The following is a 13521-nucleotide window of genomic DNA, read 5'->3' as shown; positions in this document are numbered from 1 at the left end:
AGATTTGCCTTCCAGGCGACCGCGGTATTGGCAAATGTGGAAAATATAATGGATTCATATTATGAATATTACAATTATTAGTTTAATTTATTGATGTGAATAAGTTGTACATCAGCCGGAAGACGTCCACTGCTGGACACTGCCTCCCCCAAAGATCTCCACGACGATCGGTTCTCATCCAACGTATTCCGGAAAATCGTCGGTCCATTATAATAGTTATCTAACTAATTTCACCGGCGGCGGTCTTCCCGAACAGATACGACTTAGTGACCTTCAAGAAAAAAGCATACTCATACCTTAAAGGTCGGCAACGCATTTCTTGACACACCTATTGTTGCGGATGTCCATGGGCGGTTGCCTCACCTCTTATCATCCCGTGAGCCTATTGCCCGCTTGCCCCCCTCTCATATAAAAAAAAATCTATTTGATACAATATGTTATGTTTTTAAAGTGATAACACTCACTTCTAGGATTAATACACAAATAAACGCTGGAGGTCGTGGGTTCGAATCCCGCATCGTTCATAAAATTTTGTTTTTAAAATTTTATTTGTGTCTATTTGATAAACCACCTGTATGCCCCGGCCGCTAGCGGCAATGTATCCCTCCACAGTGGTGGTATAATCGCCACCAGCGAATTTCTCCTTTTCAGTCTTCCTGCCTTTTATGACCGGAACGGCTAGCAGCTCCTCGTACACACGCCTGTACAGTTCTGAGGAATGGAAGTCATAATACAGAAGGCAATATATCACACAGGGTGTACATTTTAAGGTGGGGATATACTTGTAATATTTTGTGTATTTGTATCGAGTATTTGTAACAGAAACCAAAGACTGAATTGTAATGTTAGTTTGTAATATATCCTTCGCAGCGAGCACCGCGTGCTCCACTCGACTGTCGGTTTTTTAGCCAAACCCTTTTTTTTTTATGGAATAGGAGGACAAACGAGCGTACGGGTCACCTGGTGTTAAGTGATCATCGCCGCCCACATTCTCTTGTAACACCAGAGGAATCGCAGGAGCGTTGACGGCCTTTAAGGAAGGTGTACGCGCTTTTTTTGAAGGTACTCATGTCGTATCGTCCCGGAAACACCGCACAAGGAAGCTCATTCCACAGCTTTGTAGTACGAGGGAGAAAGCTTCTTGTAAACCACACTGTGGAGGACCGCCACACATCCAGGTGGTGGGGACGATATCCTAACTTGTGGCGTGTCGTGCGAAGGTGGAATTCGGCGGCAGGAATCAGGTTAAACAGCTCTTCGGAACACTCCCCGTGATAAATGCGTGTTACATCACAATTTTAGCGAATCTCTTTGAGTGTTACATTAAAAGTCAGTCAGTGCACGTCGCGTCATCACGATTCGCGAGAGCTAGTCGCACGCGCAAATCAAACTCATTTTTCACTCACTACTTTCAATAAGTACAATGCAATTAAATTATTAAAACTTTCGAGAGTCATTATTAAATTATCTATTAATACAGCTTTACTCACGTTTTTGTCGGTGTCGGTACCGACTAGTTTCGGACCATTCGGAGGTCCTTAATCAAGGTGAGTGTGGTGGGTTTGCGTAAACGTCCCACTTCGTACTGCTCGTAATCACCGGGGCCCTCCGCACCCCCCGCCCTGTCCAGTCGCGCACTACGAGATCAAGTCCACAGTAAGAGGTGGGACGTTACCGCGAACCCACCACACTCACCCTGATGAAGGACCTCCGAATGATCCGAAACTAGTCGGTATCGCCACGGACAAAAACGTGAGTAAAGCCGTATTAATATAAAATAAAGTAAAATGCAATGGGACAACGAAAAATTCCTTTTATTTATCGACAATTACAAATATCAATAACTTAGTTAAATTAATGAAACTCTACGTCTGACATTATGAGAAGATATGGAGCACACTTGAGCCAACAGCTCGAATGATACATTGCAAACATACGTTAGAAGTCACTCTATGTGGCCTAATTGAAAATAAATATTTTTATGGACATCGAGTTTAAATCTGCATTATATTTTATTGGGTTGTAAGAATGTATAGTGAATGAATTCGGAAACGGAATAAGCCCAACTGCCCTTATATGAGCATTGAAGTGCGCTGTGCTAATTACGGTCTTAGTAAGTGTCTCCAGTACTTTCAAGTTAAATACCAAGCAATTTCACAATAAGTTAAACAGTTACCTAGAATAACGAGAACTTCTTCATCCGCCTCTTCTTTGTACCTGTACGCCGTGTGTCCTTCTTGCCAGAGGAACTCGCGCGTTCTAAGGAATGGCTGGGGTTGTTTGAACTCCCAGCGCTGCACCAGACAAAAATTTTTTTTTACTTTTGCTCTCCAGAATAGTGTAAAAAAACAGTACCAATGGAATCAAGTGACATTTTATTTAGTTTAGGAAGATTTAATAAGAAGAAGCAAGGTACTTTTTTACCAGTGGGAGGCACAGGAAGCCGGCTAGATTATGGGTACCACATCGGCGCCTATTTCTGCCGTGAAACAGTAATGTGTAAACATTACTGTGTTTCGGTGTGAAGGGCGCCGTAGCTAGTGAAATTACTGGGCAAATGAGACTTAACATCCTATGTCTCAAGGTGACGAACGCAAATGCAGTATCGCTCAGAATTTTTGGGTTTTTCAAGAAACCTGAACGGCACTGCATTGTAATGGGCAGGGCGTATCAATTACCATCAGCTAAACATCCTGCTCGTCTCGTCCCTTATTTTCATAAAATAAAAAATATTTTTTTGCCCGGTGCTTCCCCTGGGCATTAAAATAATATGTTAGTCCCAAGCCCAAGGATATCGTAAAAGGCAACTGAGGGAATTTACTATTGAGAGCCTTCTTTGCACAAGATGCCGTCTAGGTATATAATGGGTACCACAACGGCGCCTATTTCTGCCGTGAAGCAGTAATGTGTAAGCATTATTGTATTTCTGTCTGAAGGGCGTCGTAGGTAGTGAAATTACTAGGAAAATGAGACTTAAAATCTTATGTCTCAAGGTGACGAACGCAAATGTAGTGCCGCTCAGATAATTAGGTTTATCAAGAATCCTGTATATTCAAAGTGATGCAATAAAATATCTCAAATGTGTTTTAACATCACAGCCAGGTAGATAATGCGTGATCGATTTATCAATGTGTGCTTTTGCTAGTGGTTTAATAAAGTTTATTGAAGTAGGCGTTACTTTGCGGAAATCCATAATTATCCAAATGATTTGCTTTAGTGTTAATTCCACCAATACTGGCACGAGACTGCAGTCAGTCTAGTGCCAGATTTTGGCGAGACAACACGTACTGAGGATGCCTCGTGTAGAGGCAAAACACGTGTCGAATTGTTTAAAGACAAATATTGGCGGAATTAACACTAAAGTAAAAAACTCAAATCATTTGGATAGTGGTTTAATATTGAAAATATTAAGAGGGTAAGTCAAGCGTGGCTGACTATTAACGAACTTTCAATCGAAACCTGTTACAATTGATTTAATTTCCATTCGATCTTGCTGTATCTCCGTTAGAGATCTTCTTCTCTAAAATAATAATAATTTCTTTATTTGTATACAATGCAGGTACACATACTGTCATAGTTTAAAATATATTCAAATTTCAATCTCAGTACATTCTGCCTATTGGCATACAAAATTGAAGGACTTGCAGGTAATTTTAAACTAGGTACTAAGGTAATTTAAGAATGAGATCACAAAAAGTTAGGGGAAGAAAGGGAGTGTTACAATTCATCATAATATACGAAATCTATGCAAATATTGTTTGTGCGATTTAAAATACAACTAGCGCCATCTCTTATCGACTAGCAAATGAAAACTTATTAAATCTGAACAAGAAAAATAACACTTCTTTAATAACACTTCTTTAATAACACATGCTTTGGTTGTCTATACGCCAGCATATTGTCTTGCATTTTTAGGGATAAAAATGAACTGCTCCACATCTTTTTGTATTTGTGAACGGGGCACCAGATGATCAGTGATCCACTACATGATGGATAACGACCAGATTAAACGGGAGGTATTCAGGAAATATTTCACCTAAAATCGCTATAATTCGTATTTAAGTTCCAAAGAAGCTTTCTTTGCAGTGCCACTTAGGTTTGTGTGTGTTTATTTATTCTGCGGTTCAAAACCAGAACTCTCTTCAAACCACGATTGATTGAACGAACGTAATTTAGATGAGCTAAGTATCTCCACGCAAAAATCCTTGTGCCAAAGCGTGTCAATTTATGTTCCCCAGGCAGGCAGTTTTTTTAATGAGAAAAAGACTAAGCTAAGCATTCTTGATTGAACCCAAAATTCTGAGCGGCATCGCAATCGCGCTCATCATTTTGAGACATTCTTACGATGTTATCTCATTATCCCAGTTATTCACGAGCCCTTCAAAACCAAAAACAAAAATAGTTGCACATTACTGCTTCACGACAGAAAAAGACGCCGCTGTGGTATGGTAAGCTGGCGTCCTGGGCAAAGAATCTTCCCACAAATAGAATGAATTATGCTTTAAATTGGAGAATAACGTGTGGCTTTTCTTCTGCATACATGGAACTTACGAACGCTGGTGATCGAAAACGCCCTCTAGTACCAACAGGCAGCACAACTTACCACGACGTTGTTCCACTGGTTCAGCTTGAGCGGCAGGTCCCGGTGGCTCTGTATCCAGCGGCTGTACGCGGGGTACATGACTGTCTCGGAGGTGGGCCGGATCGCGATGTGTTCTGCCAGCTCACTGGATCCTGAATGTGTCACCCAAGCGACCTCCGGCGCGAAGTCCGCAATATGGGTCTTTTCACGTTCTAGTACGGTCTGCGGGAAGGTTTACTGCTTTATATATTCTAATACTAGTGGCCTCCCAAGGAAAAGGTCTCAAAATGAACATGGACAAGACGAAGATCATGTCTAAAGCAACACTGTTAATGAGTTCGTCTACCTTGGACAAATAATCCAATTGGGCAGGTCCAATTTCGGGAAAGAGGTCACTCGTGGAATCCAACTCGGATGGGCAGCGTTCGGGAAGCTCCGTAAAATCTTCTCGCTAAAATTCCATAGTATTTGAAGACGAAGGTTTTTAACTAGTGTCTGTTGCCAGTGGTTAAAATCCTTCGTCTTCGTACGGAACGCAGACATGGTCGCTAACTATGGGCCTTTTGAGAAAGCTCGTTGTCGCTAAGAGGGCAATGGAGAGGGCTATGCTCGGAGTCTCCCTGCGTGATCAGAAATAAGGCGATCTGTATAAAAATCAAATTCATGGAAATAGCCCAAATTATTGCGAAACTAAAGTGGCAGAGCACTTAGTTCGACGGACAGATGGCCGCTGGGGCAGAAAAGTCCTCGAATGTCCACCACTTACCGTACGTAGTGTTGGTAGGCCCCCCACAAGGTGGACCGACGAGCTGGTCAAGATCGCTGGAATACGTTGGATGAGGGCAGCGCAGGACCGATCGTTGCGGAGATCTTTGGGGGAGGCCTTTCTCTAGTCTTTCTCATTTAAGTATTTTTCATGACTTAAATATTTCGTTGGCTGCTCAATTTTAACTGCTGACTTGTAGATAGACATTCACTTTGTAATTTTTTAACTAGCAAATCCCTATATTATCAAAAAATATGCTGGTTACCTTGGACACAAATATGGGGAAGTACACGTCTTTGACGCCGAGCTTCTTGATCTCCGCGCTGAAGAACTCCCGTATATTCTCCCAGATGCAGAAGGACCAGGGTCGTAGGATGTAGCACCCCGATATGTCGTAGTAGTCGATCATCTCGGCTGAGAGAACAAACATTGTCAATATGTGTTACGAAATTTAAAAGAATTGTTAAAAAACGTTTGTGTGGGAAAGGTTATTATAGCATAAACGATTTTCTTAATGACACCACGGACTGGGAATAAAGCGAACACCCTCAGGCTCTATAATTATAAATGTTTATTGTACGATATCACATTGTAATCCATATTTTATATTAAAAAAAAGCCCGCTGAGTTTCTTGCGCCCATTCTTCTCAGGTCTGAGGCAGTCTCTTTTGAATGGGTGGTAGTTTTTGACGTTCAATAAGTGATTCTAAATCCTATTTTGAATAAAAATATTTGAATGAGAATAACGCTCTGTGTCTGGTAGTTGTGACTCACTAGTCACCTTACTAGAAGAACCAGTGGGAGGCTCCTTTGCACAGGATGCCGGCTAGATTATGGTTACCACAACGGCGCCTATTTCTGCCATGAAACAGTAACAGTGACTGTAAGCATTACTGCGTTTCGGTCTGAAGGACGCCGTAACTAGTTCACTAGTGAAATTACTGGGCTAATTAGACTTAAACAAACATCTTATGTCTCAAGGTGACGAATGCAATTATAGTGCCGCTCAGATTTTTTTGGGTTTTTTTAAGAATCCTGAGTGGCACTGCATTGCAGTGGGCAGGGCGTATCAATTTCCATCACCTGAACAAAATTAAAAAGAATGATGTCATCAACCTTATAACTTAGTAGACTCCTGATATGTATAATAAAAGATATTTAAGGAGCAAGACCTACAAAAACTCGGCTGGTAAGCTTTTACCTTGAACCGTGCAGCGGTCAAGTGACCTCTACAAACAAAATGGCGGTTCATGCGCGTTTCATCAGATACAGAACGTGCAAGGCGAGACGAAAAGCGACAAAAATTGCCGAATTGCTCCGTTGTGCGTTGTAAAAATGTTTTAGTTATAATATTGTGAGAATCACACAAATAAAATTTGAAAACAAAATTTTATGAAAGATGCGGTACTCGAACCCGCGACCTGCGTTCCGTGCGAGTGCTCTTCCAACTGAGCCAACCTGAGAGCATCGTTCATAAAATTCTCAACCCTCAACCCTTTCCTTTTCAAATTTTTTTTTGTAATTAATCCCCGAAGTGAAGGTTATCACTTTAAAACATAACAAATTGTTTAGATTTACAAGAGCGAATTTCCTAATATGCAAATATTGGGATTGAGCAGGTTATCAACTGTAAAGTAGATCCTGTAGATGAAGCCACAACCTGAGAATTGAACAAAGCAAACAAGATTTTATCAACGATACGTCACTCAAACGGTTGGCTCAGTTGGAAGAGCAATCCCACGGAACGCCAGATTGCAGTCGCGGGTTCCGAGTCCCGCGTCGTTCATAAAATTTTGATTTCAAATTTTATTTGTGTAATTAATCCCAGAAGTAAGGGTTATCACTTTAAAACAAAAAAAAATTGTTTAGATTTACAAGAGCGAATTTCCTAATATGCAAATATTGGGGTTGAGCGGGTTATCAACTGTAAAGTAGATCCTGTAGATGAAGCCACAACCTGAGAGTTGAACAAAGCATACAAGATTTTATCAACGATACGTCACTCAAACGGTTGGCTCAGTTGGAAGAGCAATCCCACGGAACGGCAGATTGCAGTCGCGGGTTCGAGTCCCGCATCGATCATAAAATTTTGTTTTCAAATTTTATTTGTGTAATTAATCCGAGAAGTGAGGGTTATCACTTTAAAACATAACAAATTATTGTAAGAATCAATATTTACGACATACCTTTAGTAATGACTTGCGTATACCAGTCGGATAGTTCTGTCTCCTTGTTAGCTTCTAAGCCAAGTCGAGTGATTTTCTTCAAACCGCCAGAAGATTCGTCCTTCGCTGGCTTCGGTGACTATCACAAAATATATATTATTACTAGCTGGCCCAGCAAACGTTGTATTGCCATATAAAGTAATAAAAAAATTCAATAATTAATATTTTTAGGGTATAAAAATAGATGACGACCGATTCTCAGACCTACCAAAAATATCGTGCATAAAATTTATGGTACTACAATAATCATTATATTCGATTGCCATATTGCAACTCTATTGCGTGTCTGTGCATGGATTAGAATAATATTAAAATCGCGATACAAAAAGTAAGTGTTGATCGTAGATGGGTGAAAATTTGAAATTGTATGTATTTTTTAATGCTGACTCACAATCAAACAAATTTAAGACAATGTCAAAAAAATTAAAAAAAAATCGTGTGGACCACCCTTAACATTTAGGGGGATGAAAAATAGATGTTGTCCGATTCTCAGACCTACCCAATATGCACTCAAAATTTGATGAGAATCGGTCAAGCCGTTTCGAAGTGATACTTAGATAAATTAAGACTTCAATTTTTTTCGTGTAGTCTGCTCTATGCATTTATTATTCAGAGAGATCAGGCGCGATGATCACGCGAATAACGTGAAGAACTATTTAAACAACACTTTTTATGTAAATTTTAAATCCATGTAGATTTTTTTTTAATGAAAATAAGGGATGAGACGAGCAGGACGTTCAGCTGATAGTTATTGGATACGCCCTGCCCATTTCAATGCAGTGCCGTTCAGGATTCTTGAAAAGCCCAAAAATTCTGAGCGGCACAACAATTGCGCTCGTCACCTTGAGTCATAAGATGTTAAGTCTCATTTGCCCTGCAATTTAATGAGCTTCGGCGCCCTCCAGGCCGAAACACAGTAATGTTTACAAATTACTGCTTCATGGCAGAAATAGGCACCGTTGTGGTACCCATAATCTAGCCGGCATCCTGTGCAAAGGAGCCTCCCACTGGTTTATTTAAAGTTTTTTTCACTGAAGGTTTATACCCATTTATATGCCTCATCAAGCATGTCCTCTAACTCCGTCGAATATAAAAAGATCAACGCGTTCATTGCACTTTGAAAACTTTATTACAAAAACAGCTCTATAACTTTGCAGATAATTGCCCGCATTTGGTTATATGGAGATATGCCTTAGTAACACACAAAACTTACGGTTAAAACGGTTATTAAGCAAAAAAAAAAACATTTTTTGACCACTACCGAATTTTCGATATCTGTTGACTAGATAACGTTATAAGAGACTGACAGGGCACATTATAGACAGATTAGTTGAACCGTTCCTGGAGTATAGTGAAATAATCGAAATTACGATATTTCAAATTGAATATTGAGCCCAAATGACCATAACTTGCCCAAATAGTTTAGAATAGAACTGCTGAAGCCCGCTTGCCGATCATTTACATACATACCCACACAAACACATACACACACATTCTTAGAAGTTATACTTTATGTTAATTTTAATTGCACTTTTGTATTTAGATTGTATTTTTATTTAATTTTATCAGATTTTGATAATTTGATTTGACTATGTAGGTAATTATGTCTGGTACCGAGAAGTCACCGACAGCTGAAACACAGTTCATACTAGTTTAGCTGTCTTTGGTGCCTGTTTTGTATGTAAATAATTAGTAATATAATTTATAAACATATTTTTAACTTGTAATACTATTATTTATTGTAATATTTGGGAAATAAAGTTGTTATTATTATTCTCTTTATTACAATTTCATCTTATTTATACATTTATATATATAAAATATTTATAAAAAACAATATTACAAATATAAATATAAAAAATAGAGTCCCGCCGGCGTTGGTTCACGATAATTTCGCCGGTGGTTAGGGTTGACAGACTGAGGAACTTCCGCACGATGCGTGCCGTTCCCAAAACAGCTGCTTTCTGTAACTAACCCTTAATACAATTATTAAGCGAGAGCCTCTTGAGATGATGGTCGAGGCTCTTTTCTATAAAACCGTTTACGGAAACGACTATTGAGACAATGATTGTTGTCAATTTGTCGACAATTTGTCTATTTCAGCTTTCACAAGGTTATCATCACACGGAACGGTGATATTATTAATATTTGTATAAAAATCACCTGTTCTTTTGGCTTGCTTTCTTTGACCTTTTGTTCTTTGGCCTCTTTGGCCTTTTGTTCCTTGGCTTCTTTCGGTTTCTTCTCCTTCGACTTGGTGTCTCGAGGAGTCGCTGCCGCGACGAATGCAGTGCCCGTCGCTTCTTGATACTTCGCCTTCAGTTCTAGAAGCTTCTTCACTTCTGCATCGATTGTTGCCTGAATATCAAATTGTCTGTTATGGCGATGAAAAACCTCGAATATTTATAGTTATTTAATTTTTTTAAATAAAATTTAATTCAATATATTATTTAATGTAATTAATTAATATATTTAATGTTGATTCCGTCCAGTTTTGTTGGACTTCAATAATGTAAGAAATTCAAACTTGGCATTACATTTTTGTTCATAGCAAATTTCTTTTCATTTTCATATCGGATGATTAAACAGATTTTATATTTTTTATAGAGTATTTATAGCGTGGATGTAGACATAAACATATAAATACATAATGACTCTAGTGTGCTATCATTACGCTCGAATTGGTATTATGCAATAAGAAACCAAGAGTGTCATGGTCATTACACGCATTTCATACGACATTTCTCAAAACACAGGTCCGGCCACACATGGAGTATTGCTGTCATCTCTGGTCTGGCGCACCCCAGTATCAGCTCGATCCATTTGACCGCGTGTAAAGCAGAGCAGCTCGAATTGTCGGGGACCCAGTGCTCTGTGAACGGCTGGATCACTTGGCATTGCGTAGAGAAGTCGCTTCAGTGTGTGTCTTCTACTGCATTTATCACTGGGAGTGTTCCGAAGAGCTGTTTAACCTGATTCCTGCCGCCGAATTCCACCATCGCACGACACGCCACAAGTTAGGATATCATACTCACCACCTGGATGTGTGGCGGTCCTCCACAGTGCGGTTTTCAAGGAGCTTTCTTCCACGTACTACAAAGCTGTGGAATGAGCTTCCTTGTGCGGTGTTTCCGGGACGATACGACATGGGTACCTTCAAAAAAAGCGCGTACACCTTCCTTAAAGGCCGGCAACGCTCCTGTGATTCCTCTGGTGTTGCAAGAGATTGTGGGCGGCGGTGATCACTTAACAACAGGTAAGCTCGTTTGTCCTGCTATTCCATAAAAAAAAACACTTGAATGGAATAACGAATAGTTTACGTATATAAAACGTTAAATGAAAATATTATCACAGTATGATATGATATTTAAGGATTTTTATTTCCAGTAAATGTGTTTAAGAAGTAGGTACGCATACTTTTAATATACACGATGTTAAAAAATCCCTGTACGGAAATTGACACGGATATGAAGTAGAATGTGGAGACACCCCTAAAAATAAAATAAAAAACACTTAGATTAAATGCTACAATAGAATATATTTTCAAATTAAATGTTTTCAAAAACCTTGAGAAATCCAAACTTATTTATTGAATCTGTAAACTAAGGTCATCGCCCTGGCCTGGGTCCAATGGCGTATAGCTAGGCGTGGCGGCTCAAATGAATAAGGCGAGCGATGTTTATTATTAAAACAAAACTTTCGTTCTTGCCACCACCCGCACGACCTTTGCAGTGTTCATGAATAAAATGGGTGTGTGGGCAGGGAAAAATTAAAATGGCCGCAGGCAGAGGTGTACAAACTTTTATAATTGTGTACGTTGATAATATACTATTTTACTTTTTTTTAATGTACTTTTTTCCTGAAAGTCAATATTTATTTGTACTCATTACTTAATACCAATATACGCCTCAAGATATAGTACAGGATTTTTTTAACATCCTGTAAAACTGCACTGAGTGCATACATAGAAAACTTTGTTAGTGTTAAATAATAATATTTCATCTACATAATAAGTATTCCATGCTACGTGTTACCAAGGCAACAGAATCGGAATAACATAAAACACGAATACCGCACTAGTGTTAATAGTAAAGTAAAACGCAAACGTTGTTGATATCTTGGATTATGAGCCTAAATGCGATGCAATAGCGCATACTTTACCTTGTCAGCTTTCTTCGTTTTCAGTTCCCTCACAACATCCCCTTGTTTGGTAATCTCCGCCGTGATACTGGCTGCAATGTCCTCATTCGCGCCGTTCATTGTGCTCTTCTGTGAAATAGGCTGAATTGAAACAAGTAACGCTTTTATATGTATAACAAGGCTTACAAATAAAAAAAAATATGCAAACTATGTTGATTGTTTTTTTTTTACTTGGATGTGCCTACGGGTCATCTGATGGTAAGTAATCAAGCTAGTTGCTACTCAATAGTTTTGTCTTCCCAAGATTGCTTAGCGGGCGTGTGTATGTGTGCGTGCGTCGATTGGAGCGCTCTAGTATGAAGTTAAAATACTGTTCCATTACTGTATTGTGCCTAAGTGCTTCACTTTGAGAATAATGGACTTCAACAGCGTAGAATACTCACTTGTTCCGCCGGTTTACTCGTGACAGGCGCAGCTGCCGCGCTTGGAGACCAGTCTGTACCGGTAATGGACTTGTACTGTGCTTTCAGGTTGAGAAGATTCTTCACCTAAACACAATATTATACACGAATAACTAAGCTTGTTTTGATAATACAGTCGAACGAATTCTTTATGTCGCACTCTAATATGTCGAAAATGTCCAAATCTTAATAAATAGTATCCGCTCCCTGCTCGCGATGCCATAACACCTTCACAACTCTTTAAGTCCAAGACGTAACTGACGAGACGAACAGGACGTTCAGCAGATGGTGATTGATACACCCTGACCAATACAATGCAATACCGCTCAGGATTCTTGAAAAACCCAAAAATTCTGAGGGGCACCACAATAACTCGTCACCTTGAGACATAAGAAGTCAATTCTAATTTGCCCAGTAGTTTCACTAGCTACGGCGCCCTTCACACCGAAACACACAGTAATGCTTACACATTACTGCTTTACGGCAGAAAAAGGCGCCGTTGTGGTACCCATAATCTAGCCGGCATCCTGTGCAATGAATCGTCCCATTGGTAAATGCCCTAAGTCGCCACTTACGACACCCTTGGGCCTGGAACTTCCCTACTATTCTTTGCCCCCGAGGAAACACAGTGATTTCTAACAAGTCAGTTTTATACAATCGCTATATAACTGGACATGTCCAAACCATCTCAGCATGGATGATGGATGATCTGAGATGGTTTGGACATGTCGAGAGAATGAATGAAGAACGATTGACGAAGAAAGTGTATAAGGCCAGTGTGAATGAAAGTGTTGGACGGGGTAGACCTAGGCGGACGTTTCAAGATCAAATCAGGGACGTCTTGAAAAAAGGCCAGGTCAAGAGTACCCTAAACCGGAGAGCATGTATTTTTTATTTTATTTTATTTCTTAGAGACAACAAACAGTTCACACAATACATTTTACAATTTCAAATTAAAGTAGATATTAAATTAATTTTAGTGAGAACCCACACCGTTATCCACAGGTTAATTTTATAGTTACTGGTATCTTACATGATGAATAACAAAGTTTAACATTAATTAAAGAAATATGTACAAACATAAAGAGGAAAGAAATATAAAATTAGATGTCTTAAAACTAAGTTATTTACAAAATTTACTTTATATTTAAACAAAAGAGTTACCTAATGCGATTTTATATATATAAAAAAAACTATATATATATTAATCCAGTTCACTTAAAATATCATTAACTTGCTTTTTAAATTTTGGTTTTGTTGAAAAGAAAATGTCAAGGTCATTAAAAAGTCTGTCATGTGTGTCGACTAATCTGTGTAGTGTGGCGCTACCGCCCGCGTGCGTGCGCT

General features: G+C 39.2%; 1 protein-coding gene across 4 annotated transcripts in view; it reads right to left on the bottom strand.

Moving 5' to 3' along the window:
* Nucleotides 1-13521, bottom strand: part of LOC126966126 (bifunctional glutamate/proline--tRNA ligase) — a 55064-nt gene that overhangs the window by 8756 nt on the left and 32787 nt on the right. For 3 of the 4 annotated variants that reach the window (XM_050810050.1, XM_050810052.1, XM_050810053.1), the window contains 8 exons: nucleotides 12157-12261; nucleotides 11735-11854; nucleotides 9737-9931; nucleotides 7535-7652; nucleotides 5614-5762; nucleotides 4604-4804; nucleotides 2177-2294; nucleotides 572-711 (listed from right to left, as the gene is read on the bottom strand). In XM_050810050.1, coding sequence (XP_050666007.1) covers nucleotides 572-711; nucleotides 2177-2294; nucleotides 4604-4804; nucleotides 5614-5762; nucleotides 7535-7652; nucleotides 9737-9931; nucleotides 11735-11854; nucleotides 12157-12261 — 1146 coding nt within the window. The remainder of the gene's footprint in view (nucleotides 1-571; nucleotides 712-2176; nucleotides 2295-4603; nucleotides 4805-5613; nucleotides 5763-7534; nucleotides 7653-9736; nucleotides 9932-11734; nucleotides 11855-12156; nucleotides 12262-13521) is intronic. The other variant, XM_050810051.1, reaches the window with a different exon arrangement.

The sequence above is a fragment of the Leptidea sinapis genome, chromosome 9, assembly GCF_905404315.1.
Source record: "Leptidea sinapis chromosome 9, ilLepSina1.1, whole genome shotgun sequence".
Lineage (NCBI taxonomy): Eukaryota > Metazoa > Arthropoda > Insecta > Lepidoptera > Pieridae > Leptidea > Leptidea sinapis.
The sequence above is the reverse complement of the archived record's forward strand: the minus strand, read 5'-3'. Positions and strand labels throughout refer to the sequence as shown.